Source organism: Ursus maritimus, unplaced genomic scaffold (assembly GCF_017311325.1).
Source record: "Ursus maritimus isolate PB19 unplaced genomic scaffold, ASM1731132v1 scaffold_26, whole genome shotgun sequence".
Lineage (NCBI taxonomy): Eukaryota > Metazoa > Chordata > Mammalia > Carnivora > Ursidae > Ursus > Ursus maritimus.
Genome location: NW_024425119.1, coordinates 19,040,332 through 19,063,950, shown reverse-complemented (window position 1 = coordinate 19,063,950; position 23,619 = coordinate 19,040,332). Strand labels below are relative to the sequence as shown.

General features: G+C 33.9%; 1 protein-coding gene across 1 annotated transcript in view; it reads right to left on the bottom strand.

Moving 5' to 3' along the window:
• Window positions 1–23,619, bottom strand: part of PDE3A (phosphodiesterase 3A) — a 314,149-nt gene that overhangs the window by 108,579 nt on the left and 181,951 nt on the right. Inside the window, exon 2 of the mRNA XM_040642202.1 lies at window positions 17,117–17,167. Within this exon, the coding sequence (XP_040498136.1) occupies window positions 17,117–17,167 (51 nt within the window). The remainder of the gene's footprint in view (window positions 1–17,116; window positions 17,168–23,619) is intronic.

Below are 23,619 nucleotides of genomic sequence, written 5' to 3'. Positions count from 1 at the left end.
TCCAGATCTGAGCTCGAAACTTACGGTTTGCCTAGATTTGGAAATTTCCATCAAATGAAGAGCATAATAACAGGACTCTTTTCTGAGGCATACTGATTTAGAAGATTGAGATTTCAGTATCTTGGACTATTCATCACTGATCAGAATCAATCAGGACACAGACTCTTAAGCAGTGAGTTCAAGTATTCTAATAGAAACCATCCTACGTAACAATCAAAACAACTTCATATTCAAGGACACTATTACCTTATATTATTTCTAAGCCAATTTGAGTAACCAGAAATGTCCTCCTCATTTTCAAACAAAATCTGACTGCACTTGTTATCTATCCATTTGTCCAAATAGTATCTTACAGGACAACAAAGCGAAAAAAAAAATCTCATTCCCCTTCACTATCCTAATACTTCTGATGAGCCAGGAGAGCACTTTTTCTCCCACATTGTCTAAACATGATGATCTTCTGTGTGAGTGGATCAGCTTTTCAATACCCTTCCTGAAATCTGGCATTCAGAACTGAATGCAACACTGCATCTGGCCAGTGCAGATTTTATTAGATTAATCCTACTCTGTACGCCGTTGCTAACCACTGCTAATGAAACCCAAGGTAGCACTTCCTGTTAGAAAAGCCATGATTTCAGCTTGAAGTTAACCCAGATCTTAGGCCTTATTTTCTATTTTTTCATTTGTTTATAAAAATATGCAGGCACTTCCCATATTAGAATTTTATTAAAAATTTTAATTGCAAAATTTTATTTCTTCCTCTTCAACTTAATCTTATTAGTTTAGTATTTTATTTTTTATTTACTGACTGACTATTCATTTATTTATGGGGGGTGTGTAGAGGAAGAAGGAGAGAGAGAAACTTGAGCAGGCTGCAAGCCTGGCACGGAGCCTGTTGCGGGGTTTGATCTCACAACCCCAAGATCATGACCTAAACAGAAATCAAGTCAGATGTTTAACCGACTGAGCCACCCAGGTACCCTTATTAGCTTAGTATTTTAACTGGGGTTTAATGAAAATATACTCTGTCAGTCACGTATTAGCCACATATCCTATTTGTAACACCAAAATATAAATATGCATTTTTTTGCCTATATTATCACTGATAAAAATGTTAAACAGTGTGGTGTCCTAATGGCTTTTATAATTCTTATTTTATTCTTTAATTCTGTTCTGCAAAAACTATTTACTGTATATGCAAATAGGACAGCCATTGTAAGGTTTTGAAGAAAGAGATGAATAAACTATTTCTAACTCTAACTCCAACAAAAACATACTGTTTAGCTAAAAATATTTAAAACATCTTCATCTTTTAAGCCGTTAAAATAACCATTAAATATTTATATACAAGGCATACAAAGTATCACTTTTAGATGACATTGCAGGGATAGATAATAACATCCATTTCCAATTTTATAGTTTCTTTACATAAAGTTGATTTTAAGAAGTTGATCTGATGATCCATACAGGGATGATTTTCTAAAATATGATTTCAAAAAGTTTTAAGTCTAGTTAGCAAAACTAATCTATTTGGAAGAGAATATTTAATGTTAATAAAATTTCTTATATTCTTTTCTTAATATCTTCAAAGAGATGATCTTATTTTTAATATAGGGCATGTTTACGACTACACTCATGCATTAATCTGTTAACCTGTTTCTGGATACATCTTTATTAATGTTGGTCATACTCCACCAGCTTGTTTCAAATGGTGTTAAAGTAGATATTACTTGTATACATATTTATTAATGTACGCTGCTTACATACAAAAAAAAAAACCCTGCATCTTGCTTATTCTTAGAAAGCTAATATTTTCCATATTCCTTTTCATATTCTCTACTTCTTTTCCATATTCTCCAAACTAATTTTTTCCATATTCTGTAAATTCCCACATGGTCAAGTATAGTGAAAGAAATGTAATGAAATACAGATCCATTAGTGAGAAAAAAAATGTACACATTATGAAAAAGTTTAATGAGAATACTTCTAAACAATCATCTCTCAATATTTCAATCAGATACAGCATAACGTTAGTATTTAAGTTTAAATGTGAGCATTTGATTTTTGTACACTGTTCACTGTACTTTGCTGCATGTTTGAGACGTAATACAAAAAAAGAGAGAAAGTCTTCAACTCTTTGGTATTCAAGGTAACATAGCATCTCCTACGTGCTATGTACATAATATGGATAATACATTGTCCATTCTGGGAAAATTGTTTACTTCCTATACTGCATCTACCAATTAAAATTTTCATGACCACCAAGGCATAAAATGATGAAAACAGAACTTCCTTTAAACATCTGGAAGTCAGACTTTACTTATATTCCTATTTTTCCTTAATAGTATTTGGTATAAATTCACTTGAGAAAAAAAAATAGTTAATGTTTTAAAGCAGCTAGTCATGTCCATAAAACATTTATAAGAAAGCTTGACAGTAAGTGTGCATTATCATTTTAAATAAAAGTAAATCTAAATGCTTTTTCTTTTTACTATAAGAATTTATGAAGAGGAAATAACATACATAACAAGATGAGATGTTTCCCTTTCACACAGGCACAGAAACTAGTTGAATTCTAATGGGACACATATAATATAATCTTAGTGATGAATTTAAACCTATAATGCTATTTAAAGAAGATATTAATATTTCTTTTTTCAAGCTTGCACTGACTTAGTAATAGTGTGCACTGCAATAATGGTAATTAAAAAAAAAGGAACAAATGCTTTTTAAGGAAATTTTAGTTTGGCATGATTATTTATCATGTGAAGTTAAAATAATGTGCTTTCCTCTCCTGTCTTTTTCCATAAACAAAAGCCACAGTGCCAAGACCAAAACATAAGAAATAGTAAAATTATATATTTTTCTTCTTTTTGAACAGAAATAGCAATGCCAAGTTCAGTTTGTTCCATTGGTTTTAAGCCAAATAAATGGCAAAAAATAATGAAAAGCCTGGTCATATCATGTGTCACAAGTTTCTATTAAAGTCCTTATGTAAATTTCAGATCTCTGTGCTTCATGAGACATGACCATTTCTGCACTCAAAAAGTCCGTGTCATGAGACCAAAGGGAGGAGGGGGGAAGGAAGGGAGAAGCCACACTGGCCTTGAGAATGAGAGGGACACATGTTTCTATAAGGGAAAATATATATTTAAATTCTATCTCTCCTTAATTAATATCAACATGACAAATTTCCCTCAGGTCATAATGGCAGTCTACAGTTTGAGTAATAAAATACCACCCTACAGTATGGCATCAAAGATCTTAAAATGAGGGGATCTCAATGTACCTGTATGCTTTGAAAAAGAGAAGCCAGGAGGCAGAGGAACAGCATAAATAAAACAAAAGGTTTTTTGGTCTCACGATTTATGCTTTAGAAATCATTTCAATAAATCCTAAGGGGTTGCTATATTTTATTATGAATTAGTAGAAATTTCTTCAAAGCACACCGGTTTAAGAAAACTTACTTGAATAAATTAAACTCTAAGTTCATCAATTCTAACATGTGTTCATTTATTTTAGAAATATTCATTAAAAATCTACAATTTGGGTTGCCATAATCAGCATAAAATAAAACTGACTGCTGGGATGATATTACAATATTTACCAAAACTTATTTAAAGTCATGCTGTATTTCTACATTGAGAAGAAAACAAAATTGTTCTAGGATTAGAGTTCACAAACTGACTTGGTGTGTTGGGATATTTTTTTTTAGAAAACCATACAAAGGCCTAAAAACACAACAACTATGTATCACACTGCATTCTTGAAGTACAAGAGAACTGCCAACAAGTTATGGCAGTGAGTCACCATAATCCTGACTAGTGATAATGAGTAGTAAAAATGGGTTTAAGACCTGCCAACCCCAACCCCGCCCCAAATCATGATGCCCCGGGATCAAAGGTCTTCTATGCATGTTTTTATGCATGTTCACCTTCTCCACATGGCTGCAATGGGCATGGCCTTAACTCAATTCATGAAGTGATCTTTCCTCTATTTACTCATCCTTTTTCCCTTGGGTCTCTTTAGCATCATTTTTGATAGACAGCTTCTTTCCATTCCTTTGCTTTTAATCCTTGGAGAATTAGAGCTTTTATACCCATTTGCACTTCTTTATCTTCCTGATCGATCACATTGGAGATTTCTATCTGGAGATTTCTAGTCCACCTGTTTGTCTCACCCACAATCTCCTTCTGAGAGTTTTCTCCCAAACTTTCTTCTCTTTAATTGCTCATTTAAGTGTGTATCACTGATGCTGTGTGAACAGCTTTCTGTGCACTTGGGGTTAAAATAATTTGAAAAGAAGAAACATGGTTACAAAATTCTAAAATGGAAATCGTTGCGATCCAAGGGTGAACTGTCACCCAGAAGTATTTAATCATCTGGCCACAAAATTCAGGAAGCAAACTATTTTGATTCAAGTGTGATAACCTGCAGAAGCCCATTAAGAATAAGCTTTGACTTGTAACACTAAGAGTTTTTCTGGAATGGGTCATTGCATAAGGCATCACCACAAAAACAAAAACTAAATAAAACAAAATACCCTATGACCTGGAAAATCAAACTTGACAAGAAGCTTCATTTTTGTAAATTTTGAGATAATTGCAGTTCACTAATACCTCTAATGGTGCACCAGGATTTTGCTTTGTACTTATTAGCACCAGTTCCGTGGATTTTCTTAATTTTACACAATAGCTGCATTCTACACAAAATGGGACAATCATTTCAATTGAGAACAGAACTGCCTAGCAACCTTCATTCACCAATTAAAATTTTACTTAAAAAAAAAATCAGTAGCTTTGATGACAACACAAAATCATGGGGAAAATGCTCTTAAATAAACTTTTAGTTCATCCCCTACAATGGAAGCAAAGAAAAATTCCTATACTAGGAATAAGATTGTCCATATTAGACATACATATTTTTGCATATAACCTAGATATGCATTACTAACAAATTAAATAAAAACATCCACTCTTTCTAAATTTCTATAAATTACACCTGCGTCTTGGTGTTTTGTTGTTGTTGTTAGCACACCAAAAGAGATGTCCACATTCACTTTAAAAGATCAGCTATTTCCCACGGCCTTTCTCATTTCTGTTGCCTTAATTCACGCCTTCTGGTTAACTGGCTTTCTAAGTCTCCTCTGACCTTCCGCACTTCACCTCCCCTTCACTTACCACTCTCCCTGACAGCTTGTTCAAGTCAATATACCCTAGTCTTAGATTTTTGTCTCCTCTGAAAATCTAATGCTATTCAGCTCAATCTTTTTTCATCAGTTTTATCTATAAGTAGGTAAAACAATTGTAAATCAACCCCAAAACTCTCCTTTTAGAGTATGCTTCATAATTAGTGAAGAATGAGAGCTTACTCTATGCCAGAGAAGGCATAAAATCACCCAGCAGGCAATAAAAATGACTTCCGTTTGTCAGGTATCGTGGTTCAAAGACAAAATGAACAGTTCTCCAGACAGCACATCTTTCTTCTGTTATTCTAGCAAGTGGAGGGCAGTCTTGTTTTTATTTTCTTCGAAGTACGCTTTTGTACGCTTCGTAAATGTGACTATTGCTTAAGCTTATTTACAGCTCCTACAGGTAAACACCTGTCATCTAGAGCTGCTTATTTCATGTTTTTATTGTGTTTCATGTAACGTACCAGAAGCTTCTGATTTGGCAAAAAACAAACATAAGGCAGTACACGTGTCATGTGACTATTGTCCACAGTCCCCAAATAAGAGGGTCATTCAATAAGTATTAAACAACTGGTCTACTGATCTATAAACATGGAGTGGGGAGAGCATAAGTGCCAGTGGCAATTTTCCCTTTTATTTCTGTGGACTTGTTTAATTCCTGTTCATCGATACTTCTTTAGAGAGACCAGGGGTTTCAATAAAGAGTGATCTGCTGAAGGTCATCCATGGGTTCACCAGAAACACATGTTCTGTGCAACCACTGCATGGACAGGGCCACATTCTGTCTGAGGCTGTTCCTTGGAATCTCTCGAATGCCGACGTGTGGAAAGAGTGCATTTTCTCCTCCTAGTTTCTAGGAATGACTCTACTGTAACTACCTCACGACAAACTGAATGTGCTCTTTGAAATTGTTTAGTAGACTTAAAGATGGAACCTGAAAACTTGAAAGCCTACACACCCAAGAAGTATTTTCCCCTTTTTCCTATATGAAATATCAAATTTCATTAGTAAATATTTATTTATTATCTTCTATATGCATGCCAGAGAGATTATGCTACTCCCACTGGTTCTCAACCAGAAGCAGTTTTGCCTCCCACGGGACACTTGACCATGTCTGGACACATTTTTCATTAACACATGAACTTTGGATGGGTGAGTTTGCTACTGGCCTCTACCGGGGAGAGACTGGAGATGCTGGAGAAGTAATGAACAACTGGGTTCAGCTGTTAAAGAGAAACACCATTTTCCTTTCCTGGAACTTAGATAAAAAGAAACGCCTATGCTTCCTCTTTGGATGCTGTGGACATTTCCAAAAACATTCCTATCAGGGCAAATGTTTAAGACTGTGCCTTATAAAGTTTGTCAATATAAATTAAAGACATAACAGTAAAATAAAACTAAATAAAAGCAATTTCAGAGAATGTGGGGGTGGCATCCAAAAGTTTAGCTCTGACTGCTGGGTAAAATTTAAAACACCTAGAGGAGGATTTAAGGGACAAGATGGGAATGAAATACCTATCTTGATTTTGTTCTTTAAATACACCAAAAAGTTCTGATTGAACAAGGTATAAGGTAGTGCACATCTCACGTAAGTGATGTACGTAGCCCTAAGATAAGAGGCCAGTCAATTAAACAGGTCCTTTCCCGCCACTCTTGTATGAGATGACAAGGCTACTCCCAAAACGGGCAGGGCTCGGGCAAATATAAATTTTTAGCATTTTGATCCATACGAACAAATTTCAAACAAATTCACAACACAAGACAACCAAAAAGAAAAATTCCCTTCAAGAATTGCCAAAAGAAATGATTAATAGTTGTTAGGTTAATATATGGAAAAGTAAGAAAGGAGAAGGAAGGGCAAGTAAAAACCCTGTGTTTGCAGAAAAAATCATACTGACAGGCAGCTTCACTTAGGGCAAGAACTACTCCTTCGTAACACATCGGCAGTTTGGATAATGTCATAATGGACTCCCAAGCTGCTCACATGAATTCCTTGGAATAAACTCCTGAAAAATCTGGAGGGTTGTCTTTTTAAATACATTAAATGGAACTAGCTTTAATAACTTTATATGGCATTATTCCAGCCCAGTCTGGGATAGCATTTAAATTACTCTTTGCACTGTTATCAAAAAGAAATTATTTAATCCGTAAAAGAATTGATTTGTCACTGAATTAGATCCCTAGGAGGCAAATGCTTATGTTTATCAACTTTAGTAGCTGTTGTTAACAGATCATTCTCTTGAATACCCAAGTGGACAGGATACTTTAGTATAATAACTTGCCATCAAAATTCATCCTTAAGACTTAAGCTAGTGCTGCAGAAGCTAATTTACATAGGTACACACTTCTTATTCTACAAGTTTCATTGTTTAGAGCCTCCAGTATGTGATAGACTTAAAGCTATAGGACAGATTATTTATTTACTTATTTTTAGTATTTATTTTTAAATTTTTATTCAATTTAAACTAAAAAAAAAATAAAACGCAAAAAACAAAAAACAGTTCACCTATTTCTCCTACCCCCTACCTCTTGAAAACACCAACATGTTCTCCTATCTATGAGATTTTTTTTTCTCTTTAAAGATTCTGCACAGAAGAGAGATCATATGGTATTGTCTTTCTCTGTACTCAGATAATGCCCTAGAGGTCCGTCATGATTTCATTCTTCTTTCTGGCTGAATAATATTCCACTAAAAGTATGTGTGGGTGTGTATATTTAATACATATAATAATTTCTTTATTCATTCATCTGTCAATGGACACTTAGTTTGTTTCCATGTGTTGGTTATTGCTACAATGAAGATGGGGGTGCATATATCCTTTCAAACCGGTGTTTCAGTTTCTTCAGAAAAACCACAAAAAGTAGAGTTGCTGGATCACATGGTAGTTTTATTTTTAATTTTTTGAGGAGACTTCCTACTGCTTTCCACAGTGATGCACCAATTTACATTCTTATCAACAATGGATAAGAGTCCTCTTTACTCCACACACCCACCAACACTTGTTATTTCTTGTGTTTTGGATACTAGGCATCCTGACAGGCATGAGGTGGTAACTCATGTGGTGCTGATTGTATTTACCTGATGATGACTGATGTTGAGCATCTTTTCACATACCTGTTAGCCATCTGTATGTCTTCTTTGGAAATATCTCTATTCAGATCCTCTGCCCTTTTTTTAATCAATTATGTTTTTGCTATTGAGTTGTACGAGTTTTGTATATATCTTGGATATTAGCCCTTTGTCAATATATGATTTGCAATTATTATCTCTTATTCAGTAGGTTGTCCCTTTTCATTTTGTTGGTGCTTAGAAGGTTTTCAATTTGATGTGTATTTTTGCTTTTGTTGCAAAATTTTTGTTTATTTTGCTTTTGAAGCTTTTCAGTTTGATTTTTATTTTTGCTTTTATTTCATCTCTTTGCTTTGGCTTTCAGATTTAAAAAAAAATACTGCCAATACTCATGTCAAGGAGCTTACTGCCTATGTTTTCTCCTAGGAGTTTTATGGTTTCAGGTGTTACATTCAAATCTTCAATTCATTTAAAATTAATTTTTTGTGTATGGTGTAAGATGGTAATCCAGTTTCTTTCTTTTGCATTTGGCTGTCTAATTTTCCCAACACCATTTATTAAAGAGAGACTATCTGTCCTTTTCCCACTGTATATTCTTGGCTCTTTTGTCATAAATAATTGACCATATATGCATAGGTTTATTTCTGGGCTCTCCATTCTATTTCATTGATCCATGTGTCTGTTTTTATGCCAAAGCCATACTGTTTTAATTAGTATAGCTTTGTAATATAGTTTGAAATAAGGGAGTAGGATGCTTCCAACTTTGTTCTTTCTCAAGATTGCTTTGGTTATTTGTGTGTGTGTGTGTGTGTGTGTGAGAGAGAGAGAGAGAGAGAGAGAGAGATTCCATGCAAATTTTAGGATTATTCTATTTCTGTGAAAAATGCCATTGGAATTTTGATATGGATTATACTGAATCTGTATATTGCTTTGGGCAGTATGAATATTTTAACAATATTAATTCTTTGAATCCATGAGCACAGAATATCTTTCCACTTATTTGTGTCTTCAAGTTCTTTCGTTAATGCCTTGTAGTTTTCAAAAGACAGGTCTTTTGCTTCGTTCATTAAATTGAATCTTAGGTATTGTATTATTTTTGGTGCAATTGTAAATGGGATTATTTTCTTAATTTCTCTGATAATTCATTATTAGTGTAAAGAAACAGCAGATTTTTGCATGCTGAAATTATATCCTGTAACTCTACTGAATCCATTTATTAGTGCCAAGAGTTTTTTAATGAAATCTTCAGGGTTTTCTATACTTAATTTCAAGATATCCGCAAATGGTGATTTGGTTCTTCCTTTAGATGCCTTGTGTGTGTGTGTGTGTGTGTGTGTGTGTGTGTGTAGCGTGTGTGTATATATATATATATTTTTTTCTTTCTTTCTTAATTGTTCTGGCTAAGACTTCCAATAACTATGTTGAATAAAAGTGGTGAGCATTCTACTGGGTATTTACCCCAAAGACACAGACGTAGTGAAGAGAAGGGCCATATGCACCCCAATGTTCACAGCAGCATTGTCCACAATAGCTAAATTGTGGAAGGAGCCAAGATGCCCTTCAACAGATGACTGGATTAAGAAGCTGTGGTCCATATATACAATGGAATATTACTCAGCCATCAGAAAGAACGAGTTCTCAACATTTGCTGCAACATGGACGGGACTGGAGGAGATTATGCTAAGTGAAAGAAGTCAAGCAGAGAAAGACAATTATCATATGGTTTCACTCATTTATAGAACATAAGAAATAGGAAGATCGGTAGGAGAAGGAAGGGAAGAATGAAGGGGGAGGTAAACAGAAGGGGGAATGAACCAGGAGAGACTGTGGACTTGGGAAACAAACTGAGGGCTTCAGAGGGGAGGAGGGTGGGGGATTGGGATAGGCCAGTGATGGGTATTAAGGAGGGCACATATTGCATGGTGCACTGGGTGTCATATGCAAATAATGAATCATGGAACATTGCATCAAAAACTGGGGATGTACTGTATGGTGACTAATATAACAAAATAAAAATAAAAAAATAAAAATAAAAAAAATAAATTAAAAAAAGTGGTGAGCATGAATATCTATTCCTGATCCTAGAAGAAAAGTTTTCCACTTTTCAATGTTGAATATGATATTAGCTATGGGCTTGTCATGTATGGTCTTTATTATGTTGAGGTATGTTCATTCTTTGTTGGGAATTTTTACCATAAATGGATGCTGAATTTTGTCACTTTATCTACATCTACTGAGATGATTATATGATTTTTATCCTTCATGTTCATGTGGTATATCACATTGACTGATTGTGAACGTTGGACCATCCTCGCATCCCTGGAATAAATCGCACTTAATCACAGTGTATGATCCTTTTAATGTACTGTTGATTTTGATTTGCTAATATTGTGTTGGGGATTTTCATATCTATGTTTATTAGAGAGATTGTCCTTAAGTTTTCTTTTTGTATGTCACCCTTGTATGGTTTTGGTATCAGGGTAATGCAGGCCTCATAAAATGTGTTTGGAAGAGTTTCCCCTCTTTTATTTTTTGAAAGAGCTTGAGAAGAAATTCTTCTTTGAATATCTGGTAGAATTCACCAGGGAAACTGTCTGGTCCCAGACTTTTGTTTGTTGAAACTTTTCTGATTACTGACTCAATCTCCCTGCTAGTAATTGGTCTATTCAGATTTTTTATTTCATCATGATTCAGCCTTGGTAGGTGTATGTTTACAGGAATTTATCCACTCTTTGTGGGTTGTCCAATTTATTGGCATATAATTTAACTGTTCATAGTAGTCTGTTAGGATCCTTTGTATTTCTGTGGTATCGGTTGTAACATCTCCTCTTTCATCTCTGATTTTACTTATTTGAGTCTCCTCTCTTTTCTTGGTGAATCTAACTACAGGTTGTTTCGTTCATCAATTTTATCTTTTCAAAGAACCAGCTTTTATTTTCTTCTTAGTCTCTATCTCATTTATTTCTTTTCTAATCTTTGTCATTTCCTTCCTTCTACTAACCTGAGGCTTTGTTTCTTCTTTCTTTAGTTCCCTGAGGTGTAAAGTTAGATTGTTTGAGACTTTTCTTATTTCTTGAGGTAGATTCCATCTTTATGAACTTTCCTCTTAAAACTGCTTTTGCTGCATCCTGTAAACTTTGGTATGTTACCTATCCATCTTTGCTTCATTTTATCTGATAACTTATTTTTCCTATCAGAATATTCAGCTATCTTCTTGTATTGTACATACAGTACTTCACTTATTTAGGAACATACTAACCAGAATTTCATTGTCTACAGAACTAGACAAATCACACACAAAGTGTTTGTTTGTTTTTTCCCAATAAGTGGTCTTAAGTCTATTTGATAAAGCCTGGCTGGTAGTCTCTATGTCATCAATAACACACTAAATAACTAAGGAACCCGCTAGTCTCTAACTATTGGTAAAAAGGAGCCTGCTGGCTCCTAGTACATTAAAATCTTAGTAAGTTCACAAATTCACAAACTAAAGGAATCTTTTCCCACAAGGCTCCTTGGAATCCACGCCTATCATTTTTAACCTTTTCAAAGGAGAGCGATTTTCTATTGCCCTTCTTCACTTCCCACTGGAAAACTTTTCTTCAAGAATTTAAAGAAAAATAAAAAACTAATTGCCTTCTGAGAATTTCATCCCTGACTTCATTTGGTATTCCTGGGAATACTGCCAGATAAAAGAGCTCTGCATGCTGTTAGACGTCCATCGTTTAGCATATTCCCTAATTTGGATGATCTACGATTGGAGAATATATACTTAAAAACAATGAAGAGGAGGAGGGGGAGTGGAAGGTAGAGGAGGAGATGAAGAAGAACGAGAGGGACAAGAAATAACAGCCAGAAAGCTTTGAGTGAGGTGACAAATTGTATCACAGAATTATTGCAAGTAAATAAATCAATTTGAATTAAATTATTGATGAGTCTACAAAGTCCTAAGCAATTAACTGGTGCAATTTACTTGAAGCAAGATATGCATTTTTCCATATGATAAATATCTGAAGGGCACACCTCCTTATTATCCATGATAGTGTACACATATAATTTTGGGGGACCACATCAAATTTGAGAAAATCTCTTACTTCTTAAGCACATGGAGGGAAGGCCAGGAGAAGCTTAACTCTATCTTACAATGATTAATGATCTCAATACTATCTGATTATTTTTTATCCTTTAGCTAAGGCTGACTTTAGGTAAAACTGCATGCTTCTTAAAGACCCAAGTTGTTCAGTTCATTTTTGACCCCTCAGAGGCTAAAAAAAAAAGTGCCTGACATATATTGGTGCTTTTTTGAATCAACATAAAATAGGTTAAAATTTGTCTTGCAGGCTACCCACTCACAGAAGATGACACACCTCTGTTTTTACTAGACATTTCCTGATGCTCAAACATCAAGCCAGTCCCCTTAGATACGCAAAACAAATTTACTTTTTTCCCTACCATTCAAGACCTTCCACTATTAACCATCAACTTTTTGTACCTTTCTCTACCAAAAAAATAGAAATCATTAGGCTCACAATGTATCTTTTATTTTGTACTATCTGTCCCTATTTCTTATCCCTTATTCTGGGATAGATGTCTCTATTTCTTTCCAAAGCTTCTTCATTTGTGCTTTTTGGTGAATCTACTTATTAGTTCACTTGAGAACATGGTTAGTTTTCCTGACTAGGGTGAATGGTAGGATTTGGGCCGGGGATTTGTGGCATGTGAGAAAAACAGATAAACAGATGCCAAAAGGGTCACTTTGGAAGAACATACATTCCCTTCCCTGAACCACACCATTTTTCATTCCTTAAACAAACCAGTGTCGAGACTTTTTGGTGATTTCTTCTCTACACTGATTCTTTGTTCTTTGCCATTAATAATGGTTAAGACATACATCTCACCTCAGCATAAAAAGATATTTCACTCATTTCCGCTGCCATCGCTCTTTTAAAGCAAAACTCCTTCAAGAGAACATTCTACTATCTTACGCTATTCACTTAATTTCTGTATTCTGCTTTCCATCACTTCTTGATCAAAATGGCATTCTCAAAGTTCACGAATGTCCTGCCAATCACTATATCAAAAAGCATTTCCCATGTTTTTCGTTTTCTTGAACCTTTGTTTGTGGTCTCAACCCTCCTCCTCGTGTGACTTGATAGTATACAACTTTTCATTCTGCACAATTTCTCCTTCAACTGGTCTCCTAGGAGAACATGGGCATGCTTTAATTCTCTCCCCAGGCTCCTCCCAGCCCTTCCAATGAGCCTTCCCCAAGAATCAGTCTTTTTTCTGTTTTTCCCTTATAATATTCTTCTTCTACAATCTATCTCCTGATGTAGTTCAATTCCCAAATGACTACAGAACTCTAATCTGGCTCCAATCTGGCTACAGAGCACCAGAATGGTACACCTCAAGTACTCATCTGAAATTTCCTTTTAGAATTATCATTGTCACTTCTCACTTAACATTGCTAACACTGAATTCACTGTCTTCTCTGTAAACTAGTCTGTGTGAATGGCACCAATTCCTCAAGTACTGAATTTCAAAATCTTGACCCTCCTGACTTCTTCCTCATGTGTCTAATCAATAACATATGACAGTCTCTGAATCATTCCTTCTCAGTAGTTCCTGCAACAATCCTTAGCCAACACGTGTTGACAAAGCAGTTACAGAGAAAATTCACATATATCCAAACATGTCCTACACTCTGCCAGTTTAGCCTTTTACTCAAGTTTTTCCCATTCTTCCCATTGCACTTCTAAAACCTTACCCGGGGAGCCTGGTGGCTCAGTCGGTTAAGTGTCTGACTTTAAGCTCAGGTCTTGATCCAAGAGTCCTGAGATCAAGCCCTGCATCAGGCATCCTGCTCATCAGGAAGTCTACTCCTCCCTCTGCTCTCTCTTTCTTTCTCTCTTGCGCTCTCTTGCTCTCTCAAACAAATAAATAAAATCTTTTAAAATTTTTAAAAAATAAAAAATAAATAAAATAAAGCCTTACCCAACATAGAAGGTTCACGTTGAAGATAGCAACTCCAAGAAGTAGTTCTACTAAGGATAAATACTGTGTCCCACCTAAACTCCTATCATATTTTGTTTATATATTTAATTTTACACTTACTAGTCTTCCTTATATGCAGAGTATATATTTAAGTCTTATTCTATCCAAACATAACTTGTGAGCTCTTGGAATGTAGTTACCTTATCAACTCAGTTTCTCATCAGACTTAGACCTACTACAATGCTGTACACATAATAAGTGCTTAATAATTTCCTAAGTGTCTTCAATTAAACTAAACAGAGATGGGGTTTGAGTATTAGTAAATTATTAAGAAATCTGTATTCAGATGTAGTCTGTCTGAAATTCTTTTGAAATGTCTAGAAGGCTTAGATGTATTATCCAAGGAAATAATAGCAAGATAAGGGATCAATGATCTAAAACATAAATATAGTGTCTTTTTACCCCCCAGTGGGCAGTTAAATTTAGATAAGAAGTTATTATCTAACACTTAATTTGTTCATCTGAAATTTCAATGGTTTTGTTATAGTTACTGTTTTCAGGATTTGGTGTATGTTTTTGCTTTTTACCTTAATTTTTATGAGTTGAGAAATCAAAGTGAGACAAAGCTATACTCACTGAAAATACTTATTTAGCTAGTTGAAAGGTCTAAGACAGACCTTGATGTTGATAATGGTAGTTCATGCAAGAATGTTCCAACGCATTTGTCTTTCAGAACTATCTCAGGCTTTCAAATGTGATCAAACTCTGTTTATGAATATATTCTGTGTATGTGGAATTTTGAAGTTTTTTAGCTATGTGCAATATCTGGAATTGAAAATTTTTCACTCTGGGTTTTTTATGTTTAAATTTAACACGAGCAGTATTGTGCTTTTATGACATTTTTTTTCTAACTTATAAGACAGAGTGACCAATCCAAACCTGAAGATACGTTATATTCAAATAGGTTATACGTGTTACAAATGGCACAATTTCATCCTTTTTTATGGCCGAGTAATGTTCCATTGTGCGTATGTGTTTATTTGTGTATGTATGTATACACATACATATAATACACATATTATATATATAATGATATGGACAGAGCAAGAGAGTATCATGCTAAATGAAATAAGCCTGCCAGGGAAAGACAAATACCATATGATTTCATTCAAAAAAAAAAAAAAGGGAGGCAAACCAAAAAACAGACTCTTAACTCCAGAGAACAAGCTGATGGTTACCAGAGGGGAGATGGAGGGGGTGGGGGAGGAAATGGATGAAATAGGTGATGGAGATTAAGCAGGGCACTTGCTGTGATGAGCACCCATCAGGTGTACAGAAGTGTTGAATCACTATACTGTACCCCTGAAACTAATATTATACTATATGTTAATTAACTAGATTTTAAGTAAAAACTTGAAAAAAAAACCCCAAATAAATCACATGAGTAAATAATACTTATTTTAAACAAACATACGTAGCACCACGTTACTTTGAAGGGGCATGTCATTGTGAAGTTACTTGGCAAGTTTTGAATATTAAAATATTTTTGGTGGCAATAATCAGGAACTGTTGAATTTCGTACTTGGGCTCATCTTTAGTATTTAATTGGGTTGGAATCACAAAGCATTTACCATACATTCATCATTTCATTCCCAATCTTGCAGCAAATTCTGATTTAAAATATTACAGGTGTGTATACAGGGAAAGCCTGACAGAGAAAATGGAGAAGGGGAAGTAAGAGTGAAAGAAGGCAAGACATAAATTCTTTCGGATAACTAACTTAATTGGAGTGGTTTATATTATTTACTAATCAAGTTGATAATGGATGAAATTAAAACCATGGCTATTAAAATCTCAACTTAAAACAACTGATTGACTGGGTTTTATTTTCCTAGTGACCTAAATTAAATAACTACCAGGCAAATTTAATGATAGCACAGGTCCATGTCCGCTTTGTAAAAAACCTGGGAGAATCTTATATTTGATAATGAACTCTCATATACAGTACCGCATATTCAACTTGCTTTCTTTTAACCATATTTTTTAGTAGCAATTAGAAAGTGTGAACAGGAGAAGTAAAAATGTCCCACCCACTTAATTTTTATTTGGCTCTCTACAATCAGGTAAACACACAGACTGCTAGGAGATAAAAGGATTTTCATCTTTCTTCACAAAATACCGCAGGAGGAGAGAGAATTTTCTTAGCGTAAAACTCAGCCCTTATTCTGTCAGGCAAAGTAATTATGGAAGCAAAACAAATCCACATTGTCTAATTAGGTCATTAAAAAGCATAAATGCGTCATGGAAGTTTTTCCCCTTGCCTAAGACATAAAGTAAGACAATGAAAACAATCTGGTAATATAGAAAGGTTCAGAATTTGTTTCTTTTCAAAAATAATAGGTCCTTTCATCTTTCTATTTCCCTAAGACGAAGACAGTTAATTTGGAGACAGAATCTGTAATTAGTTCAGGGTTTACTTTGATTATGTTTCAAAATATTTAACCAAAAACAGGAAGATAGAGAAAGAAAGAAAATACATAGAAAAATTATCAAAGGAAGTGAATAAAAGCAAGAGAGTGGGTTGCTGATCAAAATGTATTGTGCAGAGACAAGATGAATATAAAATCTACATTCATATAAACACAAGCAATCTGGGATACCAGAAAGCTCTCAGGAAGACTATACAGGCATCTGCCTTTGGGATTTGAAACCCGACTTTAATCACAGCTAACTTAAATAAAAACAAATGGCATGATTATTTGCCGCTTCCTCTCTCTACTTGTTATTGCTTGAGTTTTAGAAGATTCATGGCTCAAAACATTAAGAAACAAAATGCAAAATAAAGGAAAGGAAAACAAACTTACCTGTGATCCTCTTGGCCCTCGTTTGTGGTCCCATTCTGAATGCCCCATGAGCTGTAATATAATATAATAACTACCGTAAATTTAATGATACTTATTTTATGTGGCGAATATTTTTACTATTTCTTCTAAAGAATAATTATGTTTTTGAAATCTATGTTTTAATATGAATGTATGAAGCAGCTATCATGAATGAATTAACACACCTAAAGTAATAATAATTTCTGGTTTGATAGCTAATATTTTGATGTGTAGTGGTTCTGAAGGTATTTTAATATCACTGTGTGATAGAGTCTGCTACTCTACAGCTTTATGGTTGTCAGGAACATCTTAGAAAGATGTTAACCCGGGTTAAGCTTTTTACATGCCATTAAGCTTCTAGCTTATTAAGAAAATATGCTAAATAAATCATTAGTATAGCTTAATTTACTGTCATGACTGATAAAAATGAGAAGGCCAAAATATTTCAATCATTTTTAGTTCTGTTTTGATAATATCACAAAAATATGAGAGTTCTAAAGAGTGAAATGATTTAATGCGAAATACACCCCCCAAGGTCACAAAATGTAGATTTTCATAAAAAAAGACACTATAAAACATTATCAAGCTAGTCCCGTAGTTGTAATAGACCTGAGCTACTCTGCTTACAAAGCATGATTTACTTACTGAAAATAACATGTAACTCGAAGAAAACTAAGAACATATAAGATATTGACTGAGAGGAATAAAATTCCATTCATCTGTCCAGTACACTTACTACTCATGGGTCCCAATGGAAGAACTTCCCATCACTAATAAGTTAGCACATGAAGAGGATGGACTATTCAACATATTAATATACCTTATTAGCTTTTCTATACAACAGCAATGACCCCTTAGTAGATACAATAAAAAACTGTTCACAATAGTAACAAAAAAGCAATATTTTTGAACATTACCAAAAAATGCTTTTAACCATATACAGAAAATAGTAAGACCTTACTGATGGCCATACAATGTTCCTGATTTAGAAGACCGAATTCTATAGAATTATTAAGTTCAGTTCCACCCAAATTGACAGGTTTAAACCAATCTCAATCAAAAGCTATTCATATTTGTTTAGGAAACTGAAAAAAGAAAAAAAAGACTATGTGCATTTTATCTGAGAGAATAAACTGATAAGAATCAGAAAATATTAGGAGAGTAATACCCTAGAGGGTTATTAAAACATATTGTAAAATTTAACCCAAATTACAGGACAATGATTTAAGACTCAAAATGTAAATGAATGAAATGTAGTGGACAGTTGTGAAATGTCAAAATATGAAAAAGAAAATATAAAAATCAATGAGTATCTGATGAATTAGTCCACAAGTGAAAAAGAGAGAGAGAGAGAAACAGATTCTTCGGGAAAAAGGAGAGCTGAACCTTATAACACATACAAATATAAATTCTAGATAAAAAGACAAATTTAAAAAGATGAAATGGTAACTATAAAATAATACCCAGGCAAATATTTAGACTACCTTGAAATATAAAAAGATTATCCAAACTAAACAAAACACACACAGAGGATTATGATCCAGCATGTAAAACTTCAAATGTCTGCACAAACGTCACACTGGCAAAATATTTCCATTAAATGCCAGGTAAAAAATAATATCTTCAGTACATTAAGAGCTCTACAAATTTGAAAGTCATGCAACCCTAGTAAATAATTAGAGGAAAGGACAAAGACAGTTCACAAAATTAATATCAATAATCAATACTGAGCAACAATTTTATTTGAAGTGAAAAAGTTCAGTATAAACAATAACGAGATGACTCTTACCTATTAAATTAGCGATCTGATCATGTTGAATATTTGGTAGAATTTAGAGAGCTAAGTATGCATATATATTGTCAGTATGTAATGTATAGATACACACATGTATATATTTACACATTTATAAATACATAGACATATACTATATTTATCAATTTTAATACATATTGCATACTCTCAAAAATTCCTACTCTTTCAACTAGAAAATAAAAATGTAAAAATTCATTAATTACAATGTGTCAATCACCGTGTTATCCAACAAAAGGGAAACTATCTGCTAAATTAGAGTATAAAAAGAATATAATAGAGCATTTCAAATTTGGCTTTTAGGGCCTTTTTACAAAATTACATGTGAAATGCTCATGGTATAATAAGTGAGAAATATAACAAAGTAATTTTAAATTACTCATTTTTAATAAGATGATCGGTTATTTTAAGCGTTGGAATTAGTGAAATGATATAATTTTAATTTAGCTAGCACACAATTTTGGGTAAATTAGCCCAGGTAATCATCATATAAAACTGAATGCTTAGATAGTTGATATTTCTTTAATGCTTTAATTTTTTTTTAATTTCTGGATTTAATGGCACTACATCTGCTAGTAAATATTCATTAATAGTCATTTAAAGTCGACTATAAAAAAGTTAAACACTAATCAACTAATGAAATAAATAGTCTGATTTAGAAACATATAAATTAAGACCATTTAATTAGTTGTTCACTAGAACTATCAAAAACCATCCCGACACATTTCAATCACCTCCCTTATTGAGACCTTGGGAATACCTTTTATCAATAATAGTAAGAAAAAGAAAATAACAGGAAGATGGGATGCTTGTTTTGTCAACTTCAAATAAACGATAAACTTGAGTACTACCCTGTTAGAGTAAAATAATTTTTTTAAACATTTTTTATTTAAATTCAATTAATTGACATACGATGTGTTATTGGTTTCAGAGGTACAGGCCTGTGATTCCTCAGTCTAGAGTAAAATAATTCTTAAGCAGAAGGATTATCTTCTCCTTTCCCTCACTGTTTTATCTACATCTTCAGAAAAATAATACTTCATAAAAGACTGTTATGCCTACTATTCTCTTGCTAATGAGTTTCAACTAACAGGATAACCTGGTAAATTCTACTAGCATGAGTATCACAGTAAAAAGAGGTAAATAAACCACAAACACAAGTTATAATCCACAATATATTGACTTGGAATATTTGATAATGACAGGTAGTAAGTCAAAAAGATAACATTTCTCCAGGATCAGAACTAAAATAAGAAAAGCACACATTTCACTGCCTTCTATCAGTAACTACGCTTAAAAAAAAAAAAAGATGATTTTTAGTCTGAAAACAAAAACTTTCAAAATGTAAATTCATTGGAGTCATCACTTAGCACAGAACAAGATAAACTTGATCATTCTAAGCCAGAATTTATAAACCTCCAAAAGTTCACTCTCTAAATCTGACCTTTTATTTTGAAACATACCATAGTAAAATTTGCCACATGTGTTATATATCAGAGAGAGTTATTTGCTAGCATTATACAGTAGACTAACGAGAGAGATCTAGGGTAAAGGCATTTTATGTTATTCTATTATTACATATTTATATTACATATTAATATCATTACTCTATTTAAAAGTCTGAGTTGCCCAGCCATGTGTTAATATGTCCAAGTGTATTTTTAAATACTATTACTACTTTTTCAAAGTAACGAAGAGTTCTAGAAATCTACATGCTATGTGAAATACAATCTAAAAAGCAATAAACTGAAATGATAAACAAGATAATTCAACAAGATTTTTCCCCCTTTGGACTTGAGGAAATCATACAAAGGATTTGTTTTTAATTAAAATAACCTGAATCAAACTTTAACAATCATTTTAATATTGAATGTCTGAGGTTTGTTATAATATTTTCTGCAACTTGTTAAGTGCAGAGAAAGAGGTGGTGGGGCTGCTGCCCAGAGTGTCAGGGCCCTATGATCTCCATGATTACAGCGTACCTGGCACTGATGGGGGTGAGATGGGGAGTGGGGAAGATAAGCACATGATAGCACATGAATTTTTGTCTTATTTGCACATAGAATTTATTTAACTGTCATAATAGCACTGTTCTTAGATCATAGACCAACTAAAATAATCACAATGTTTTCACTATCCTTTAAAAAAAAATCATCCATCATGTGATAAACTGCCTGACTTAACACTACAGATTATTTAAATTAAAATGAAGCATTTGGCCCACTAAACAGAACCATAGGGCTAAATGTTTTAGGAAGTACCTAGACACCTCACTAGCCTCACTCTCTTGACTAATGATTAGAAGAAATCAAAAAACTTGGCTGGTTATAATAAATAATGAATAGGGGAGCTTGCACAATGAAGTCAGTGAATTTCAGAATTAAGGGCAAACTGATGTTGATGAGATATCAAGGAGAAAATCAAAACATCCACTGACTCAAACAGGGAGGTTTGGTATTAAGTTGCAGATGACAAGAGTAGGCATTTGACATTTTCATGGGGTTAGAGAAAAGATAGAAATGGGTCATGGACCATGAGGAACAGAAGTAGAAACTGTAGATTTTTTTCTTTCCCCTATTGAATTCATCTGGGCTAAACTTTCAAGACAATGAATAGCAGCAATGATACCTAGATAATTCTGGGAAAAGAGACCGAAAGTTCATTAACATGATATGATACTCTTTCTGGAAAAGAAATGCTTATGATTTTACTATTAGTTATATAAAGTTTCTAGAAATGTAAGAGAGAGACAGAGACAGATACTAAGTGTAGAAAAATGAAAAAAATTGGATATTCAAATATATTCTAGTTGATAAAGAATACATGGCTGCTTAATTCAGGAAGAAAAAAGAATGTCTCTCACCTTCTATAAAAACTACCTTCTGAGCTCTTTAACTATGATTATTCCTCTGGGAAAAGGCATCTTAATAAGAAGATTTGGGAAATACAGGTTACCAAGGTTATGCCCACATATGCTAAACAAAAAACTTGCCATCTGAGGAAGGAATTCTCTAAAAAAAAAAAAAAAAAAAAATTATCCTTCTTCTTTTCCAGCTCCCATTAATCAAGACAGGCAAAGTGGATACCCTTAAATTTATTTCTAGGAAACAAAGTATACTTCCTTTAAAAGAAACACAATCTGTTATTTAAAGCATTTTGAAAATCCTAACTTCCTTGACACTGAGTCATTTTCATCCTTATGGAATAAATTCTTCTCTCTCTCTCTTTTATTTTTCATAATACATTTGTACATCACAGCCTTCAGCTAACAGTATGTTACACAGTACTCAGTTCCAAGGAAAACAAAACTGCTGCCAAACACCGAATTTAAAAAGTTCACAGGAGAAAGCAAAGAAGTCAGCATGGAAACAAAATGGTTCTATCCAAGCAGAGGTATTTTTAATAATAGCATGAGAAATGCAGATAGTTGAAAGTATAATTTCTGTAGGTAAGATATGCTTTCCTCTCGTTTCTATACAGTTTTCCCTGAGCTATAGTCTCCTACTACTTTTTGCTTGTTAATATAAAAAAGAATGCCTTTCAGGGGATTCACGGGAAGAAAAATTTCACCATAACTATTACTGAAAAGAGATGAAAGAGGCAGGAGAACCACAAGAGGTGAAAAGACAAATTCTTTGCAGGTACTTAAAGAGGTGAAAGGTTTTATTTATTGATTGACTGATGCAATGTTCCATGATTCAATACTTGCGTATAACACCCAGTGCACCATGCAATATGTGCCCTCCTTACTACCCATTACCGGCTTATCCCAATCCCCCACCCCCCCCCCGAAGCCCTCAGTTTGTTTCCCAGAGTCCACCGTCTCTCGTGGTTCATTCCGAAAGGTTTTAGATAGGAGGAAAGGTAACAATAGAAAGCAACACGAACGTTGTCGTCCTCACCTTCCTCTCCAGAAACCCATCCTTCTATTTCACTTGTTGAAAATTACTAAAGCATATTTTTAAAACATATAAAAATAATACATACACACTGTAATATATACTATCCTATATATGTACACTGTATATACTTATATATACTATGTATGGTACATGTACGGATGTCAAAGTTAGTTATGTACTAACTAACCTGCTTTTCATTGCATCATTTATTCATTAAACAAATCCTTAACACAAAGTTAGTTATGTACTAACTAACCTGCTTTTCATTGCATCATTTATTCATTAAACAAATCCTTAACACATACTTATTATACACCTGTTATGTTCCAGGAATGATTCTAGGCACAACCTAACCTCAGTGAACAAACCAAGATGCATCTCTACTCACCTGGCTCTTACAGTCCTAATGAAAGGAGACGGAACACAAGTGAAGAAACATACCAGGTGACGAAAAAGCTATGCAGAAGCTGAGAGTGAAGGACGGAGAATTAGTGGCTAATGGCGGTAGGGGCTGGGACTAGAGCTGCTTTCATGTAAGTAGAGATCAGGGAAGTCCTTTCTGAAAAAATAACTTTTTTTTATGAGAGAACTGCATAAATGAGAGCTGTACACAAAGATATCTGGGGGACAGGCTTGCCAGACAGAGGAAATAGAAGATACAAAGATCTCGAGACAGGAGCGTAAGTGGTTAATTTGAAGAGCAGCACAGTGTCCTTAAGCTAAAAATTTTAAAAAGGGTTGGATCTTTTTAACCATAGGTATATATTTGGTAT